Below are 20,490 nucleotides of genomic sequence, written 5' to 3' on the forward strand. Positions count from 1 at the left end.
GTCTATCTGCTGGCGACAGGCTGTCGCCAGCCCTCCAAACTCGTTCGCCTATTTAAACCCCATCGCCTAGGGTTTTTTTGTAGCAGAGCTCCTTCCCCCCGATCTCTCTCTGGCGGCGGACGAAATTAACGCAGAAGCGTTCATCATCTTCGACCAAGAAATCGCAGCAGCGATTTGATTTCTCATCTCCAGCACTCAACTGAGTTTTGAGGGGAGATTAAGAAGAGGGTTTAAGGAGAGAGAGAGAGGAATTAATTTGGGGCTTTATATAGTGGGTTGTTTATTTATTCTCAAGTGAGAATTGAAAGGGTTTATTCCCTCTGATTATTAACACTGTAGCTACAGTGTTTATCTGAGAGATCTCATATTTGATCTGCTCTTAAATTGTAATTTCTTGTTAGGTTAATAAGAAATTATCTGTGTGGCTCCCGAGGACGTAGGCAGTTGCCGAACCTCGTAAATCTTGTGTACTGTTCTCTATTCTGCGTTTCCGTTGCATTAGGGATTTCGGCGTTAAATTCCCAATATATTCATTCCAGGATATTGATACAAATATTTAAAAAAAATTATCAGTTATGCATCCCAAATTCTATATCCCCTATATATATATATCATGTCATATGCGTACACGTTATGCCGATATATCTACGTTAATCCATATCGTTAATTCTAACCCAACATTTAAAACAAATTAACCAAATCACCAAAATCACCATAAAAAGGTCATTTGATTAACTTCCAAATTTTAAATTGCTCCATCCTCAAACTCCTCTCCTCCTCCATCCTCCCCTCAATAAATAGCTAATTAGTTATTAGAGACCCAAAAACAGCGGTCCTCATTTCACCTCGGAGAGTAACGTACGCTCCTTTGCCGCCTTCTCAATCCTCTCTCCTCCTTAAATCCCCTCTCCCTTTCACAACTCCAATCATTTTCTCTCCCTCCTTCTCTCTCTCTCTCCTTCCCCAAAGAGAAAGGAAGAGAAGAGGGTCTCCACTTTCTCTCTCCTCCTCCTTCACCAAGGAGGTAGGAGAAACAAACAACAGGAGAGAGAGAAAAAATATTTACAAAGATGACCAACTCCGACCTCGTCGAAAAGAAGCTCCTTCTTGCCTTCACCGTCTCCTCGTCATCCGAAAGCGAAACTGACGAAGAAAGAATGACGACGGTCATCTCCAACGACATGTTCATCAACAGAAAAAGAATGCTGTCAAAGCAACTCTCAATGAAGGAGACAACAAGAGAGGCGAAATGGGAGCACCGCCGGCGACAAATACTCCACAGGAAGAAGCGTGTAGTGGCGACGGAGGATCAAGACCCCGTAGTTCTTGATGAAGAAGAAGAGGAGAGGAGAGGGAGGGGGAAGATGAGGAGCTTGACTGATGAGGATTTTGATGAGCTTAGAGGGTCTATTGATTTGGGGTTTGGGTTCAATGAGGAGGATGGAGGGTATGGTCTTCGTGATACATTGCCTGCGTTGGATCTTTATTTTAAGGTGAATAGGCAGTTGTCCGAGCCAAAGCTCCGGTCGTCGCCAAGCCCAGCGTCGACACCGACGGTGGAGACGCCAAGCCCGATGAGCCCAGAGGAGGACCAGAGGAATTCTGTTGACTGGAAGATCTGCAACCCTGGTAATTAAGTTTCGTATAACGCATTGATTTATTAATCAAGATAAACCAGACAACTCTACCCGTGGCCCGTAACTTTCCTAGTTTTAACAGGATACGAACTTCTTATCATGAGAACTCGACCTTCTCATCATCTGATAGAAGTATAACATTAATATCAAACTGTATGCAGATAAAGACAATATCCAACGATTATCATTACTTAGTAGGCGGTTATGATACAATCGAAATCCAACACTCATCATAGCCTCGTGTATTGCACTCAAAGAAAAAATCACAACCATCAACTAGATAATTAATGGTTGTGATTATGTAGTGGTCCCTCAACTACTTTTTAGATAGTGGAGAGGATCCGAATCCGAATATTGTTGGGCGGTATTTTAGACTGTTGACATTTCATAGTTATATGCTAATCACTAGTTCGTTATTTTGCAATTCCTTTTGATGTTGATATGTTCTTCTTTCAAAATTTGCTACTGCATAGTTCTTATGTATATTTTTCGATGAATGTTGTTTGTCATGCATGGGACTCATAATGTCTATCTTCACCCTTTCTTTAGCTTAACTAATATACTTTTTATTCTGATTGTTAGTTAGAAGATTGCCACAATCGTCGCACATATATGAGCGTCGATGATATCTGCCACTTGTGGTTTTTTGGTATTGTAGTTGTGAGCTATGATTTGGTGGTTTCTGAATGCATCTGATATAGAAACCTATGTTTGCATTAGCATGTATATATATGCACTAGTGCACTTGTTAAGGTGATGATATTGTTTTATGAATTTTGTAACTGCATACATCCTTGTATAATAACCTTATGTGTATGTAAATTCAATACATCATATTACTATGAATATATATGTATAATAAGATACCCTTTCCCAGGTTTGCTTCCAATGTTTGCCTTTTTATTCTTGAGTTTTTTATTGTCTTCCCCTGATTGTTCATGCTTTCATATTTACATATAATGTTATATAGCTTCATGCTGTTGCTTATATATGTACCTACGTTCTGCAGAATCCTTGTTTCTGTACTGGATTTTCTTCAAATGAGAAAAGTTTATTATGTTTTTCATGATGTTACATTGTAGAGATTTGCCAATGACTGACTTTGTGCATTTTTTTTGTTTATGATATCATATATAGGCGACAACCCTCAGGACGTGAAGATGAGATTAAGGCACTGGGCTCAAGCTGTCGCCTGTTCAGTCAAGCAATGCTGTTAAATTCGACTGCAACGAGATATTTTCTCTCTACAAAGATGAAAAAGGCAAAAATGAAAAGAAAAAGGAAATTGGAGGAGGGAATCAATTAATCATTCATCATCTACATTAATTTAATTACTAATGAGACATAACATCTACATCTTCAAATGTGTTTCTTCTTTCCCCCTTTTATCTTCGATAGTAGCAGCGCCGAGGGCAGAAGAACAAGTTGCAGGATGGCATAATTTTTTTTTTTTGCATGAAGGATCTAAAGCAAATTTTTGGGGCATAGAGATAAAAGCCAAAAGTCCAGCCTTGACTGTTCATGGTGCATACAAGTAGTTACAGTTGAAAATCTTTGTGGGTGATCAAATATTAGGAGCAGTTGTTAATTCTTATGGGGGCGTAAAGTGTAAAGTCTTCTCTTTCTGAATGCTGTTGACTCTCCATCATCATCTTCTCTCTATAATCAGCCAATTTTCTGGATGTTCTCGTTTCTTCAAGTACTATAGGAAAAATAATCATTTATCATTTATCAGTGTCAAACGCCTTCGTATGCTTGGCTGGTTTGTTACTGATTTGCCATTCATCCTGACCATCACTTATAACCTGAACATGATGATGATCTTGTTATGCTCTAATACCAATTGTTGTTGAAAACCGTGTCGAGGAACCAAACCAAACGCCGATCAAAGAGGGCCAAAACTAACCAAAATTAATGCACAAACAAAACACCAATTTTAACGTGGTTCAGCAAGTTGCCTGCGTCCACGGGACAAGGGGGGATGGAGTTTTCACTAATAGAGAAAAAGTACAAACTGAGATTACAAATCACTCGAAGGAACAAACTAATCTCACCAACAAAACTCTTAATCTCTTCAAAATAAAACCCTAATCAAAAGCTCAAAAAATACCTCTTTTTGTGCTCCAAATATCCCCCAATTAATGCTTAATCAAAGCCTAAACAAAGCCTAAGAAACCCTAAAAAACGTATCTCTATTTATAACAAAACACAATCCCAAACTGATTGGGATTCTAAAAACGAGTCTGTCACACACTGGTGTGGCACACACCACACCCATGGCAAACATGGCAGATTCTGTCACACCAGGGTGTGGCAGACACCACACCCATGACAGACAGGGCAGATTCTGTCATACCCATGGCAGACACCACACCAGGGTGTGGTGGAGCCTGTTTTGCTTATTCTTCACGTTTTTCTCAATTCCTTTCTTAATTCCTTCGTCATTTTCACAATTCTCCACCTCGGCGAAGTTTTTCCAAAACTGAGCCGACACCAACCAAACCAAATGTCCCACTTGTTACGTCCAGGACGTTGTGGAAACCCTTCACGACAACGGACTCAAACCACAACAAGTCGAGACCCAAATGAGAATGCGAACACTCTCCAAACGTCGATGTCTACTCACCAAATCGGCTGCATCAAAACTGACTGCCTACGTATCCTCTTGCCCAAGGAATCAAGCATTCACGTAGTTCACCCAAATGGCCTCCAAAGACCCTTAATCAAATAGAAAAGTCTGCAACTCTTCCCCAATATCACCAACGAATCTGCAACTGATAGCGGTCCCAAACTGATACAAATCAAACACCTCCATCTGAGGTGAACCAATGGCCGTATCCAAATCATGTCCATCAGCTGCAACCGAATCCAAAACCAATCCATCATCTGCATCCGAAATCAAATGATCCCTAACCTGTGCCACCTCAGCTGGAATCCCAAATGACGCAGTATGATCTGAAGTATGTGAAATAAGTTCCACCCAACGTGAAGTAGCATCACCCTCTACCTGCTGCGATATCCAAATGACCTGATCAATCCTCTCCACCTGCTGAGAGTCAAAAGTGACATTCCTACTCAGAACAAAATCAGAAGCTCCCAAACGATAATCAAATGAGCCTCCGAACCCCAAACGCGCAATCGGATCAAATCTCACATCCTCGATGTGACCAAATGTTGAGTAACCAAATATCTGACGCTAACCAAAATCTGAAGCAGTTCCACCAGATTCAATAACTCCTAATGCAGCAGTCGGCGACCTATGACTAAGATGACTCAAATATGTCAAAACTCCAAAACCAGAACTAATGCTCGACAACCAACGTTGATCCTCCTCCAGAAAGGAACGACCCATCGAAACTGTCATATCATCTCGTCGCCCCAAAGTCTCCACATCAATGAAGTGTTTCAAGTTGCCATGAGCTCGGCACAAACGCAAGAAAGGACCCCTACCAAAGCTAGAACAACGAGTTACCTTTCTGCCAATACACTTCTTCCAATTGTTATTGACTTCTAGGACTTTACACTAACGGGAATTGTTCGCGACCCAATAATGCCTAGAACAATCACCAACTGCGGAAACTATAAAATGATTACCTCCCAATGATGCCTCCTTGGAAGGCCCCCAAATGCCTGACTGAACACCTCCTAAAAGACCCTTCGCTCGATGGATAGAAGTGCCTAACTCCACCACGGTCTTGCTCATCCCAATGTGCTCAAAGGACTTTCATGTGCAGGTCAAAGCACTCCTCAACAACCTATGCACGGCATCACCAATCATATATCCCAGCACCAAACAATGTCACAGTCTAGCCAAAGAAGTCGTCAGCGCTCTATCAATCACCGTGCTCCCAAGCAAATAGTATAAGTTACTCATTCTGACGCCCTTCATCACAATCATGGACCCAAATGTAACCTTCAAACGTGCATCCGCCAAGGTCACCCTATAGCCTGCTGCCTCCAAAGCTCCAAGTGAAATGATGTTTTTCTTCAACTGAGAAACGAACCTCACTCCAACTAACCCCCGAATCACTCCGTCACTCATCCTAATTCAAACGGTGCCAATACCACCAATAGGGCATTCATGACCATTACCCATGAGTACGAAATCTCCTCTTTCCAACTCCTGAAAGCTGGAGAACCAATCCCTCCTAGGGCAAATGTGGTATGTAGTACCCGAGTCTAACATCCATTCTGTAGAGTAAGCAACACAAACTGACGACAGTGTAGATAATGAGTAGCCCGAAGAATCCGAATCTGAATTGTTGCCACTAGCCTTGACAACATTCATCTCTGAATCCTGAATAGCTTTCCCCTTATTCTTCCCGGCTTGATCTAACTTTGGGCATTCAGCTTTCCAATGTCCATCTTTTTTACAAAAAGCACACTGATTCCTACGAATTCCAAGATGTGCCCCTCTAGACTGTGCCCTTCTACCTCGGTTTGGACCCTTTACTCTTGCAACTAATGCCCCCGCTCCCGGCTCAATAGAATTCTCCGTGTCATTCTTCCTAAGTTGGTAATTCACTAATGCAGCGGTGACCTCACTATATAAAAGAGATGTCTTCCCATTAATAAGAGTAAGGACAAACGTCTCATATTCCTCGTCGGGCAAGGAACTCAACAATAGCAACGTATTGTCCTCATCTTCAACAATGACATCTATATTCGTCAAATCTGTAAGAAGTTTCGTGTAGTGGTTCATGTGATTACTAATGGATGTCTCATTCTTCAATTGGAAGCGATAAAGCCTCCTCTTCAAATGCAAGCGATTTTCGACGCTCTCTAGGACCTCCCAAATCTTCTTAGTTGAAGTCTCATTCATCACATCATATTTTAGATCTTGAGTGAGACAAGACCTAATCACACCACACGTTGTCTGATTCATCTTTTTCCAAACCTTCTCATCAATGTCGTCCGGTTTCCCGCCCAACTCCAACGTATCTTCCAAATTCTGCGTATTGAGCGCATCCAAGACTTCGCATCGTCAAAGTCCAAAATTGTTAGTGCTATTGAACTTCTCCACGTCAATCTTCATCGAGTGGATACTCAAACATTGGACAGTCCTCACACCTGAAGAACCACCCTTAACTCCCTCTTTCTCGGCCATAATCCTCAACACACCAACAACTAGTGCGGAAACAAACGAAGAATAGATCCAAAACTGAGAAAAGAAAGAAGCTTTACCAAAAAGATCCACCTTTCTCACCAACTGAAACTCTAGACGAGCTTCCGAAATCGATCTACTCATTCAAATAGCCCAAGCGTAGCCCGAGCTTTGATACCAATTGTTGTGCTCTAATACCAATTGTTGTTGAAAACCGTATCGATGAACCAAACCAAACGCCGATCAAAGAGGGCCAAAACCAACCAAAATCAATGCACAAACAAAACACTAATTTTAACGTGGTTCGGCAAGTTGCCTATGTCCACGGGGCAAGGGGGATGAGGTTTTCACTAATAGAGAAAGAGTACAAACTGATATTACAAATCACTCGAAGGAACAAACTAATCTCACCCACTAATAGAGAAAGAGTACAAACTGATATTACAAATCACTCGAAGGAACAAACTAATCTCACCAACAAAACTCTTAATCTCTCCAAAATAAAACCCTAATCAAAAGCTCAAAAAATACCTCTTTTTGTGCTCCAAATATCCCCCAATCAATGCTTAATCAAAGCCCAATCAAAGCCTAAGAAACCCTAAAAACGTGTCTCTATTTATAACAAAACACAATCCAAAACTGATTGGGATTCTAAAAACGAGTCTGTCACACCCTGGTGTGACACACACCACACGCATGGTAAACATGACAGATTCTGTCACACTAGGGTGTGACAGACACCACACCCATGGCAGACAGGGCAGATTCTGCCACACCCATGACAGACACCACACCAGGGTGTGGTAGAGCATGTTTTGCTTATTCTTCACGTTTTTCTTAATTCCTTTATTAATTCCTTCGCCATTTTCACAGATCTAAATTGTTGTCACATCATCAGAGCTAAATATGTAGAGAGACGCTAACCCCTGTTTACTCGCATATTATGTTATTTGTGATATATACATTATGACACGACTAATAATCACCGTGGCCTAAACAAAGTAAAACTTATATCAGTTCTGGAAAAAAGACACTCGTCAATCACATACAACATGGGCATAAACATAAATAGTAAACCATTATATAGATTTGCCGTTACAAATATTTTACACAAGGCTCAATAAGAGCTAGAAAAAAACTCACCAATAGTTACATAAACCATATGCATGACTTGAATACATCTGGACAAAAACGCCTCTCCTATTGTTCACTCTCGTAATTGTTTTTCCCCTTTATAGGATTTTCGATCATGTATAAATCTTACCTCCAATTTACAATTTATTTACATCCTTCACTCTACTTATACAAACATTTCTCGTACTGTAACAATCCCCCAATGCTTGTCATAACCCAAGATATTATGGAACCATGCATAATTTTGAACTTTATTGATGAATCAAGAGCCATGAAGAGATTCATAGATTTTGAGTAATTCTGTTATCAGGTAAGAAAAGATATCTGAACCTTGAATCGAAAGGAATGATGCTGAAACTTCGAACACCAAGAAGCCTCTGCTTCTTTTGAGACGTTGAATCTCTCACGACAGTGACTTGATCAGGAGTAAGATATCGACATATCCAGTCAACGAGCAGAGAATCCTCTACAATTCCTCTAGCAAAACTGTGAAGCAATTTTGGAACAAGTAGCTTACCTTTGTCACTTATACCTATCGATGCTTGGATATAGTCTCTCATTGATTTCTGCAGCTCATCATGGATGTTATCTGCAGTGAAGATCCTTACCTGCATTGTGATTGAGTGAGGTTATTTATGGATGAACATGTGAACGACTTCGATAATTTGACTAAGTCAGGTTCATGTTAAGAGTATAAAATTATAATACCCAACCCTCACTGCAATTTCATAATATGTATATCTGAGAAACCAAGCCCTAAACTCAATGAGCATGCATTTACAGCGCTTGTATTAAGCAAAAAAAAAAAAAACACAGAAAAAGAAAAACATTACGTAGCATAAAATTGAAATCCCTATTCTCACAAAAAATTCAGAATTTTGTTGCAGTGCAAAGGATTTAAGAATTCCCTCATCTGTTTGTAACTCAAATAGACTGATTTGGGAAATTACAAACTAAATTGACTAAGCATTTAATAGAACTTCCAAAACTGAAATAACAACTACAACAAAGACATTTTCAAAAAAAATTTGGAGTCCCACTACATGAATCCTATCATATCCTTATTAATTGCTTCCAACCTAGTTATCTTAGGTCTACATCTTGTTCAAAAACTGAAATATATATAAAAAAATCAGTCATTATCCAGTCTAATTACAAAATAAAATACGCAAATTATAACTTACTGCTGGAGAAGAATACATCCCGGAACTGAGGGCAAACACAAGAAGGGGCTCTGGGGCATCAATTGAATACAATCTGTGCTCCTCAGATATCTTAAAGCTGTGGACAGCCAGAACCAAGGCCTGCAGAAATGTATCCCATGTAGGTTTGTGTTAGCAGCATCGAAATAATAGAAACAAAGAAATGATTTAATAAACATAAAGAGAAAATTGCATACTATTTGTGGACGATGGGCCGGAGGTTTCATCTTTAGAATGATAAATTCAATGTCAACTGCACTGAATGACTGGCCTGCCACTGTATAAGATACCTGCATCAGCCACAAAAACAACCAGAAATTTAATTCTCGTAAAAATTCAAATTCACACTATACACAAGTGAAGATAAATCATTGAAGTGAACCTTCTGCATTAGACAAAAGAGCTTGATGTCACTTCTGGGAACTCCATATGCGAGGTAGGCCTGAAATTTTAAAGGATTAGGAGTTTCAGCTCAAGTTTTTCAATGTGATCGGGTATATAACAATTGAATGAATCTAGGCTATTTATCATATTAGCTTGACAATGAAGATTTCAGCAGTGAGACGCAATTTCCATATGAATCCCCAATTAAGCACTCTACTTGGAGGCACCAAATGGACAGACATGCTAGAATAAAGTATAAAGTGAAGTTTCACTTCCAGACCAAAAGTATGATAAAAGAAAAGAAATAGGTAAAGATTTTCTGAAGTGTTAATTAAATGAATTTAACTAATAAATAGTGAACAAAAATTAACCTACTAATAAATGCATTCTTACATTTTTCAAATTCTTGCATGATTGAGGCCAATCTATCTCGAAATTACTTCAGTTAACTAAAAATATATATCTAGTATCCTGCGCTGTTTTCACTATAAGCAAAAGTAGCTGAGGTTTGAATTTACCTGGGCTTATAAGGTTCTCTAAGTTAGTGCTTCTGTTAATTAACTTAATAGGGATAGCACTTTAGCATACGAAATTTCCTTTTCATATCAAATTGCATACCACGTATAATTCAAAGACCCTGACAGAAGTGATGAGTTATTTTTCATATTAGCGCATATGATACATGCATACCACTACCAAAGACCCTGACAGAGCCTCTGTTAACCTGTTACCAATGTAGACAACGTATAATTCAAAAAAAAAAAATATTCCAAGAAAAATCAACTTTCTTCTATATCGACTTTGTAAACAGGGATGATGCTTATGTACCAATATATAAAAGCCTAATTTGACTGTATGGTTAGAAAGACATATACTAGGATAGTGTCTACTGTGTCTCTAGACGCATTAGAACACTGAGAGAATGCTCAATCCCAAACAAAAATAACAGCTATTCCCAAGTTCATTTGTTCACTTCAATGCATACCACCAAACCTACATACAGCTGCTAATAATACCCTTAAAGAAAAGATAATTCAGAATTTGTTATGATGCTAGATCTAGGTTGTCAACTAAATTCAAAACTAGCTACTAATCAATGATACGGTACCAATGCTTATGCTAGCCATGAATGTTATTTGGATCTAGTTCTTTAAGCTATGCTCTCATAGCATGGCATTTGTTTTTGTTAGTTGCAATTATACATTGAGGAGACTTTATCTTATGCAACTGCTGGTATACTTCAGAAATAAATGTATGAAACAAAATTTCCAGTTCCAAATTAAACGAAAAATGAGCGTATGATACATCAAGACTTACCAAGATCGGCTTGACATTAGTTCTTAAATACCAGCTCTTAGTCATATCCACGGGGTTAAAGGGGACATCTCAAGGCTCAACTCAGTGTATAAATATCAGGGTTTCAAGATTATATGACATGAAGCTTATTAGTTTTTCTAAGCAAAATAAAACTACACTCAGGGTCCAGAAAAGTATGAAAATTGAAGGAACATCAAATCCAATTAAAGCTCCAACTCTTCATCATCATCACTAACACGATGATCATAGTCAGATATGACAACAATTTAAAGAGTGGCATGCTCTAAAAAAATCTATTTAAGGTAGAACTTGGAATATTCTTACATGCATTATCAATGCATTGTACACATTGATCCAAAATGCGAGCTTCTCATCATTGCTCATGTGAGAAGGGTCCACTTTACCCAGTTCCTCAACAAGAAATCTGTATATAAGAAGAAAATGAGGATACAGTGAAGTATTGAAGGACCAAAAGTATCTCATAGTCAAAGATGATAACAATTCAAAGGGTGGCATGAAGATAACACAGAATGGACCATCAGTATCATCACTAACACCATCATCATAGCCTTTTCCATCAAATTGTAATTTGATACAGAAGTATGACTAAATGTAATGAAAGCACCACAATAACAATTCAAAGGGTGGCATGAAGATAACACAGAATGGACCATCAGTATCATCACTAACACCATCATCATAGCCTTTTCCATCAAATTGTAATTTGATCAGAAGTATGACTAAATGTAATGAAAGCACCACAAAATAACCACACAAAAGAATTGTATTTTGATGAAACATACCTTAGGTACGTTTAGTTAAAACTTTATTTAATCCATCATTAATCAGAATTTAGCAATATCTACTGGATTTGACATGATGCAGCCCTTAACTATGAACGTATGATAATTGAACATTAACCCTACATTTCTTATTATCCATGATTACAGGCTTTTGGGATAAATTTCTACAGCCTATGTTGCAGAGAAGGATGTTGAGCGTGAAGAAGGTTGCAAAGAACCAAATTAATTTGAACTAAACTATTAGTACACTACTGTCAAGTTCTGAAATAAGGTATCTTAGTCCAAAATGGGCCAAAAATGATCCGCCAAGAGCCAAGTTGAATTATTTAGGTATCTGCCAAGTTGAATTCTTTATGATTGACTATGACCAGTATAGGCCAAAATGTTCCTCCAAGACCCAAGTGAACCAAACTATTACGACATCTTTATCAAGTTCAGAAATAAGAAATCTTGATCAATGAGAAACATCCACCTGAATTTTTTCAGAGCCTCAGCAGCATACTCTAGTTGATCTTTTCCAACAGACAACCAAGAAACTTCATCAGCCAATCCATAGCTCCCAATATTCTGCCAGTTCACCTTTCCGTTAACTCCATAAGGATCAAATGAATTTTCTATATCTAATTCTTGACAACGCATCGATGAATCCGATGAAGATGCCAATGAAGACTGAGACAGGTGTCCAACTGGAGAAGACGAAGAAGGTAAAAGCTTCGAAGAAGACACCTTGGAAGAAGCAGATGATGACTCTGATAGACATAGAAATATATCTCTCATACATCGTACCATTTCTTCAGAAAGCCTGTTTGGGTGATTCCAAATATCTTTCAGTGTTGGATTCTTCCTCCGATACATTGCATCGTCCTGCTCGAAAGAAGAAACTATTTCCGGTTTCTCCTTACTATCCTTGCATGATCTGGGCAACTGTAATAGAAATTGTTTACACTTACTCCCACTTTATAACTGTATCTTATTTTAGCCCAAAGGGTCGCAAATATACTTGTAAAAGAACACAAATAATGCGGAGCATACCTTTCCCCTTGAGCATATCTTTCCAGATGAAAAATCCAGTTTCCATGAATGAGGTATTTGAGATTCACCAGTCTTCGAAGCTCTCAAGGAAGATATGTGCTGAATAAAACAAGGGTCAATCAGATAAAAAATATGGGTCAATCAGATAGAAAATACATTCTTTGTGAAACACAAAGTAAATAGGACATGAAAAAAAATAAGAATCCACCTTTACCTATCCTATTTTTCAAGAAACTCTCCCATCTAAGAAGTTTAACAAACCTGTCATTTATGAACTTTAATGAAACCATTAATTGTGTAGAGGAGTTTTATTCTCCAGGTAACTCAGCTCAGAATCCACAGGTTTTTGGAGTTGAAAGGAAAGAAATAGAGGGAAAAAACGAGTATTTGGATGACTTAGAAAAACTAATCCGTTTATTTTTAATTTAGAATGCTACTTGCAAAGGTCCTCACATACGTATCAAGAATCAAAGTCCATTATAAACTTAATGGTTTCATGAAAAACAGAATATAGATAAAGAGAGTTTCATGAAAAAGAGGGTATAGATGAGAAGGGGGTGATTCAGGACAGATCAATATCTCATTTTGATGAAGACATGACAAAAGATTTTGTTAGGATCTGAACTTATTATCTGCAATCTATGTTACCAGAACTTCTAATCTGAAGTCGGACCCGTATCCAAACTCCTTGGACACTCATTGCATATATGCATACATTTATTCGGGCATGTATTCAATTATACAGTTAGTTTTTTAATTAAAATACCTGTTATACATTTTTTTACATATATCATATACATTCACTTTTTGAAACTCGTTGGACATAGGTTAGGTTCCTAATTATGATTTTCAAGTGTCGTTTGGATGTCTAGTTCAAAAACTAGTGATTTCCAATTTATAATCCAATTAATAAATGAAACATAAAATTGTTATAGGAATTTTAATTATCATCATTGTTCTCATATAATTTATTAATTCCAATAAATACTATATGTGTATATATAATATCTATATAGTGTGTCCCCGTACCCTACCTCTTACAATTTTTTTGTATGCCGTACTGGTACCCATACCCATACCCCTACCCATGCAGCATAATCTGCAATCTTCTACTTTAATTAGTATTTTATTTGATGACATGGTAGGTTTTGATTTGATTAGGATTTTAATTTGCTTCCTTAAATATTTAGATTTTTTTCTTTTCTATAATAATAAGATGTATCCGCCACGAGGAAAAAAGACAGTGATGAATAAAATGAAAAGTTCTTGACATGTGAATCTTATATTGGGCATGCGAATTGATTGTTTGGTGTGAGGCCTATTCCTTAGTGGGCTGTGATAGTTCTCCCACTTTAAGAATCGAGCCCTCGCTGCGTCACTCATCAGGGGTTTTCTTGTAATTTAAGCTAGAAACAAAAACATACCTCTTCCCACATAAAGCCAGAAACAGAACGTAGCTCAAGTGATGACAAAGGTAAACATTTTAAATGGGTTTCAGCAAGGTGACGCTCGTTTCTTTCATTACTAAGCTGAAAATGTAAGGTAGCCAATTCTTCTTCAAGCTTCAAAACTGTGATCTCTAGTTCAGCTATGTTAGCAAGGAGCTCCTGAGCCTAAAAGATTGAACCCAAAACGTTAATATACAATTTGAATAACTGTCATACAACAATAACAATTGTAACGGGAAGATTACCTCATCTGGAATATTGAAAGGAGAACTCAAGAGGGGTTCATTATTATGTGCTACGGCATTTGCTAAAGCCATATGCAAATTGATTTCTTCTTGAAGTTGCTTCTGCAATATCTGAACCTGTAAACTTTTTTTATCAGTATATAATTCGTGCTTTATGTATGCATAATTGAATTTGATGTTCTTGATAGTTTGACATAGTTTTATATCTATAAGACGGAAAATAAGAGCACACAAGCAAATTATAGATAATGGGCATAACTGAGACTACAAAGAGGAACTTACACAATTAGTAGAGCATACGTGATTCTATTTTTCAATTCTATTTAAATCAGTCATTTTACAGTTAATCTTCTAATATTTAAGATGGACCTCAAATATAGGCTAGAAACCACTTTAACCCAAGGACTAAGCTATTGGATCTTGATTTTAAGTTTTTAATTTTCTGTTTAAGTTCATGTTTTTGTATGGCTATACCCTGATGGATATCCCAAACAGATTTTGACCACAGCTTGAGTGTGAATGTGGAAGATATTCACCTTGTTGACTTTGAAGAAAAGATGCAAATGATAAGTTCAAAGAGCAAGTTTACTTGCTGCTTGCTGACACAAATAATTTTTCCTGGGTAGCGTAATAATTTTTGTTGACACTATTTATCCATGATTTCAATTTCCTTTTGCAGGAAAGATAGGGTATAAAAGCCATGAACCTATCATTATCTTCTCAATTGTATATTATATCCTACAGGAAAAATAGTATATGCTTACTGCCAACCAAGATTATTTCATTGGGAGTACCCAATATCTGGGTCTTAATACGCATCAATGAAACTAACATGGCAGCTTTTCCAACATAAACTGAGAATAAACGAACATGCTTCCATATTTAATAAGTGGTCATCCAAGCTGCACTTAATATTTGTGATAAGATTTATGTTAATTACGAAATTATCCTACTGTTCGAAGGTTAATTTATTGGGCTCTATTTTCTGGCAAAGAAGAAAAACTTATGTCAACTTAAGTGGATCATGCACCAAACTTTCTATCCATTAATGATACCTAGGGATCCATGCAAAATATGAAAGAGACTTTTCATTAATGGATAGAAAGCATGTTTGCTATATCCACTCCCAAACAGTAATTTTGGGAGTTGGATTGCCGAAAATGCCCTTTTGATGTTGAGGGTGTTTCTGGAATGGACTTGGCCTGTTTTGGTTTGGGAGAAGGGCAATTTAGTCCTCACACACCCCCAAAGTTACTGGGAGAAGGGCAATTTAGTCCTCACACACCCCCAAAGTTACTGTTTGGGAGTGTGAATAGTTGGACCCGATAGAAAGTTTGGTGGATGGCCCACTTAAGTTGACATAAGTTTTTCTCCTGGCAAACATACAACTTTTTTCCAGTGCCAGCTTTCTTTTTGAGAAAACTAAGAATATGCCCAAATTTAAACCTTACCTAATGAAAGAGAATACGAGCTCAATTTTCCAAAAGAGTAAATCCCCCTTATCTATACCTTCAGAACCATTTATCACAATTCACAGCTCAACTACTTGAGTAGCACTCTGAACCCCAGATTAGCATTTTGAGAAGGATAATTGCAGATAAACCCCCTCTTCTTATGAAATAACGGGTGATAAGTCTAGTAAAGTAGTTACAGGGGCGATAAGTGCTGCTGAAGGTATGATGAGGAGATTGTTTCCTATTTATCATTTCCAAATTTAGTTGTTTAATTTCGAGTATTTTATATCATACATAAGGTTCACTAATGCAAGGGGACGCCTTAAGCCCAAATGCAGATAAATTATCAACCTCAATGATCACCAATATTTTCACAATAACTCCCACTGGACAAGCATTGAAGACAATGAAAGCAAAACAAAACCTACTTATTTCATCAAATTGATCATCCTTGTCATACAAGGACCACAAACCTCCTACTACTATCACCATCTTCTAAATTAAAATCACATACCCCTCACCTTGAGAAGGACAAATATAGCTCAGAGTATTAAATGCAGCAATTTTAGCTGAAATGAGAAGAATCAATAAAAGACAGTGCACTTACTTCTCGCTCTAGCTGAAATCTGTAACAGCCCACCTTCTCACGTTGATCTGTGCCTTTTCTGCTACCAATGCTCTTAATTCCCTGATGGGCATACCATCTTCATAAATTGCACAAAACCCAAATTTTTTTTTCCCAGAAAAAAAAGCAGGAAAATAAACAAATTTTGCTTTGGTTTTCCAATCAATTTTATGGCCCGAATACAAGCATACATGGCTTTTTCATCAGTTAAAACTTAAGAGACCACAAAAGGGTACCATGAATGCAAACAGAAAGAAATCCAGAAATGGATTGGAGCTAGATGCTGCCCAAATTTATTCAGAAAAGGTAAATTGTAGACAACCCCTCTCATCCATAACATCAGTAGTAATTTTTTTACCCCTCAACTATTTCAGTAGCACGTAACACCCCCGAATTTGTTTTGAGAAGGCGAAATTGTAGACAGCCCTCCTCGATCTTCCTCATGAATTGAGGGCCCTCCTCGATCTTCCTCATGAATTGAGGGGTGTTTAGTGCTACTAAAATAGTGTCTTAAGGACAACTGGAAGTATAGATGACTGACGTCCGCAATTTACCTGGAAAAATGAAAGAAACTGGAAATCCAAAATTTTGCTTTATTTTTCCATCAATTTTGTGATTCAAACACAAGCAGTAAAGGGTTTTATAACAATTAAAGATTAAGAGACCAGACAAGGCCAAAAACATAATCATTAAGTCTCCATCGGTATCATGAAAAAAAAATACATAAAACCCAAAAAAAATGAATTTGAGTCAGAGAACAATACCCACCTCAAAACCAGAAGAACAAACATACCCATCTCCAGATTTTGAAGAATGAGAAGAAGATGAGCCCTTTCTACTTCCTCCTTTGTGCATTGCTTTCTGAAGAGAACCCCCACTATTGAACCCAAATCAAAACATAATAACAAGTTTAACCATGAAGCATTCCAATCATTGAAAACAACAAGCAAAAGCAACCAACACAAAAAACAAAGACGGAGAGAGCTCCAATATCTCTTACAGGTTCACGGGCAGAATCACTCCATGAGATGCAGAGTAAATCTCTCTACCGACTGCTTCTGCCTTCAAGCATAACATCTCTCTATCCAACTCTTTTAAGTTAACAAAATGGCATTTCTATTTGTGGGTTTCTTTTTAATAATTTTTATTTTTTGGGTTGATGAACCAAATGAAGCGTGCAAAGTCCAAGGAAGAAGACAGTGAATGATGACTATGAAAAAGAAATGGTTGGGAGGTGGGAGGAGTATAAAGATGGAGACTGTGGAGTGATGAAGAGGTTACTATTGATAAATGAATAAATAAAAATAATAAACATTAATAAATAGAGAAAAAGACTGACAGGTCACTAGACTCAACAGAGTATGAGAATACAGATCACTCTCAGTCTTAAGTTTTTGGGATTTCTGCCATCGGAGCAGAGGACCGCCTTTATTCCTGCCTTTTACTAAAGCAGAGGTCTATATATAATTAAACTGTATAAATTATAATAAATTATTAGTAGAATATTATCCTAATAATTCTTTCCGTTACTATTTTATTTGGAGAGGAGAAGACCAAAATGCCCCTAGTTGTTTCTGAGAAAGAGGATGAGGGGAAGGAGCTTTTTTGTTGTTTATGGGTGATCGTAGTTATTATGTTGACTAAAATTACCCACAGGATTCGTTAATGAGAAAAGACGAATAACAGGTCGCATGACTTTTGAGACTTAGAATAGGATAATGAGACAATATTAATTAATAAGTCTCCTTTGTCAAAAAACAATTATTTCTCTAGAGTGTAGTTTGTAAACCTTTAATGGCTATTCCTACCATCAATAACTAACATTGACGTATTGATGAGTCTCCTTTAGGTTTTTTTGTAATATAATCAATTTAATATTTATTCATAGAGTTCAATTCATTTCAATTTTATTGAAAAAAAGTTAGATATTGTTGGCTAAAACTATGTCGATTTAAAAAACACAATTTACTAATTAGACGGGAGGGTTACCAATCCCCATCTAATTAGTAGATTATAGTTCAAAAATAACTATGGTCCGCAATCACCACGAACTTGGTTTTAAAATACAATTAGTTGCCAACCAATCCTATTTTGCACTTAATTATCTTCATTAATTAAGTAGGATTGCTAACCTCAGATAAGTCGTGCACTTTATTTTCTCTAAAATTGATCCAGTTTTTGCCAACAGTGCTGATGTGGTTGAAACATGAGCGATTTTTGTAAATAAAATTATACAATGTTGGTTTTGGTGAATAAATATTAAATGAGTATGTTTCAAAAATTTGTTCTTTTTTTAGAGCTGCACCCTGATCATTCTCAACTCAAAATCTATTGATCAATGTTATGTATCATTTTTATGTGTGTTAAACATTGGTGCGTTTGTAAAACTTGCGAATTAATAAAAAAAATTACCAAAATTTATAAACAGCGAAAATGTACAATTGACATAGTGGATCTATGGTAACCTTTTTCATGCATTTAATCAGAAAGAACTTATTTCAAAAGGGCATAACTGTCATCTACCGAAGAGTAGGCAAAGGACAGGTAGTGTAAATAGACAAAGAAACGTAGTCGAAGAGGGCAGTTTGTTCTTAGTACTTGATTACTAGGAAACGCTTTAGTTTTGATTGATCTTCTTTCCCATGACTTTCCAAGAACTATCATTATGTATTTAAAAACTTCACTAATCATTCTTATCATCATTTGTCTCATTTATGGTTTGCTGATTATGATACAAAATTACTCAATTGACAAAATCCATATGTGCTGTAGAAATTCCCATCTGCACTGTTAAACAACGCAACCAAATTATTAAAGACGGAATTTTCAACAACAAAAAGAAAGAAAATTTTGGATTATAATGTTGTGTTGGGTTTGTTTGGTTGGACAAAAATCAAGTTGCGAAAGAAAATAGATCAAATAAATTTGTAAATTACATCATTCAGTTTGTTACTTTATAATTAGTGGAAATGTAAATGAACTTAAATTTTGTAGAAAAAACTTGCAGCAAACACTACAGCCAATTTGGTGAAAAGAAAATTTGCATGCTTCAGAAAATAAAATTAAAAATTAAAAATTAAAAATTAAAAATAATTCCACATTATCAAAAATATCTATTTAAATCCAAATGATAAGACCATCTATAAGACTATAACTGAGTTTCCTTATATGAAAAAGTTACGTAGCTTTTGCACTAACTTTTTTTCAACCAAATACTACATTTGTGTTGAAAATATATTCCTACAATATAATTATAAATATCCTAACAACAAATTTGAAGTTGATTTCCTGAACAAATGTCGCATGCTATATTCGATGGAATTTGTCGACCCGAAAAGAGGCTTTGGATAAAAATTCTTGGACAATGGAGGGGTTAACAAAAATTGTTGGACTTTTGGTTCATGAAAAGGCAATTTTGCCTTTGTGAATAGTCCCACATCGGAAAATGAGAAGAAGTTCAAGAAGTTTATAATGGTTCACATCCCAATGGGCTTTGATTTAGTGTTTTGGGCTTAGTATTGTTTGGGTTGTTGCTCCACACGCGCACGCACGCCTCGCCACGACGCGCGCCGCACTCGCACGAGTTTTTTGGCTCTCAATTTTTTTTTGCACGTTTTACACAAGCTTGTAACGGTCGTGGGAGTTATGGAAACGTATAACGGACGTGGGATATACGTATAACGTGTGCGGACTATCAGAATCGGTTATCAGTTCGAGAGGCTATATAAAGAGCTGAAGCTCATTCGGAGAAGACACAGAAACAAGAAGAATCCTCTAATCCCCTCTCATCCTCTAAAAATTTCTGTGATATTATAATCGTTACATTTTCGGGCAACCTTCTTCATCTGAGCAGAAGCTCTGCTACTCGCGCCCGAGTACAGAGACCGACCGTTTCTGGGAGGTTTTACCGCTAGGGGGAGAGGATCGACTGCGCCAGGGCGAAAGGCGGGTCATCTATCTTCTAGGGCAGTGAATCACGACTGCACCCGTTCAGGCCTGATGTTCTAACTCTTTTATTTTCAGTTTTATAATAATTGTTTTAATTTTAACAGTAAAGGTTGCCTGTTGCGACCTTCAAGTGTAGTTTATTTCCACACAATATCAG

The 20,490-nt window shown here is 37.1% G+C and overlaps 2 protein-coding genes across 2 annotated transcripts; one reads left to right on the plus strand and one right to left on the minus strand.

Moving 5' to 3' along the window:
• LOC109820494 lies at positions 936-3,330 on the plus strand. The gene is made up of 2 exons (XM_020386645.1): positions 936-1,629; positions 2,775-3,330. Exons 1-2 carry the CDS (start codon positions 1,071-1,073, stop codon positions 2,852-2,854), a joined length of 639 nt encoding a protein of 212 aa, XP_020242234.1. The 5' UTR covers positions 936-1,070; the 3' UTR covers positions 2,855-3,330.
• On the minus strand, positions 7,797-17,791 carry LOC109819754. Its single transcript, XM_020385633.1, has 12 exons — positions 17,386-17,791; positions 17,154-17,262; positions 16,368-16,448; positions 14,307-14,423; positions 14,038-14,226; positions 12,614-12,712; positions 12,054-12,505; positions 11,103-11,202; positions 9,460-9,519; positions 9,275-9,367; positions 9,060-9,179; positions 7,797-8,483 (listed from the first exon to the last, which is right to left on the minus strand). The coding sequence occupies exons 1-12, from the start codon at positions 17,460-17,462 to the stop codon at positions 8,157-8,159; spliced, it is 1,824 nt and encodes a 607-aa protein (XP_020241222.1). The 5' UTR covers positions 17,463-17,791; the 3' UTR covers positions 7,797-8,156.

This window comes from Asparagus officinalis, chromosome 8 (genome assembly GCF_001876935.1).
Source record: "Asparagus officinalis chromosome 8, Aspof.V1, whole genome shotgun sequence".
Taxonomy (NCBI): domain Eukaryota; kingdom Viridiplantae; phylum Streptophyta; class Magnoliopsida; order Asparagales; family Asparagaceae; genus Asparagus; species Asparagus officinalis.

Coding starts and splice junctions, on each gene's coding strand:
- LOC109819754 (XM_020385633.1), bottom strand. CDS start 17,462: ATGTTATGCTTGAAGGCAGAAGCAGTCGGTAGAGAGATTTACTCTGCA. Junction 11,203..12,053: donor GAGGCTCTGAAAAAATTCAG/GTGGATGTTTCT, acceptor TCTTATATACAG/ATTTCTTGTTGAGGAACTGG. Junction 8,484..9,059: donor GGATGTATTCTTCTCCAGCA/GTAAGTTATAAT, acceptor ATCACAATGCAG/GTAAGGATCTTCACTGCAGA.
- LOC109820494 (XM_020386645.1), top strand. CDS start 1,071: ATGACCAACTCCGACCTCGTCGAAAAGAAGCTCCTTCTTGCCTTCACC. Junction 1,630..2,774: donor CTGGAAGATCTGCAACCCTG/GTAATTAAGTTT, acceptor TATCATATATAG/GCGACAACCCTCAGGACGTG.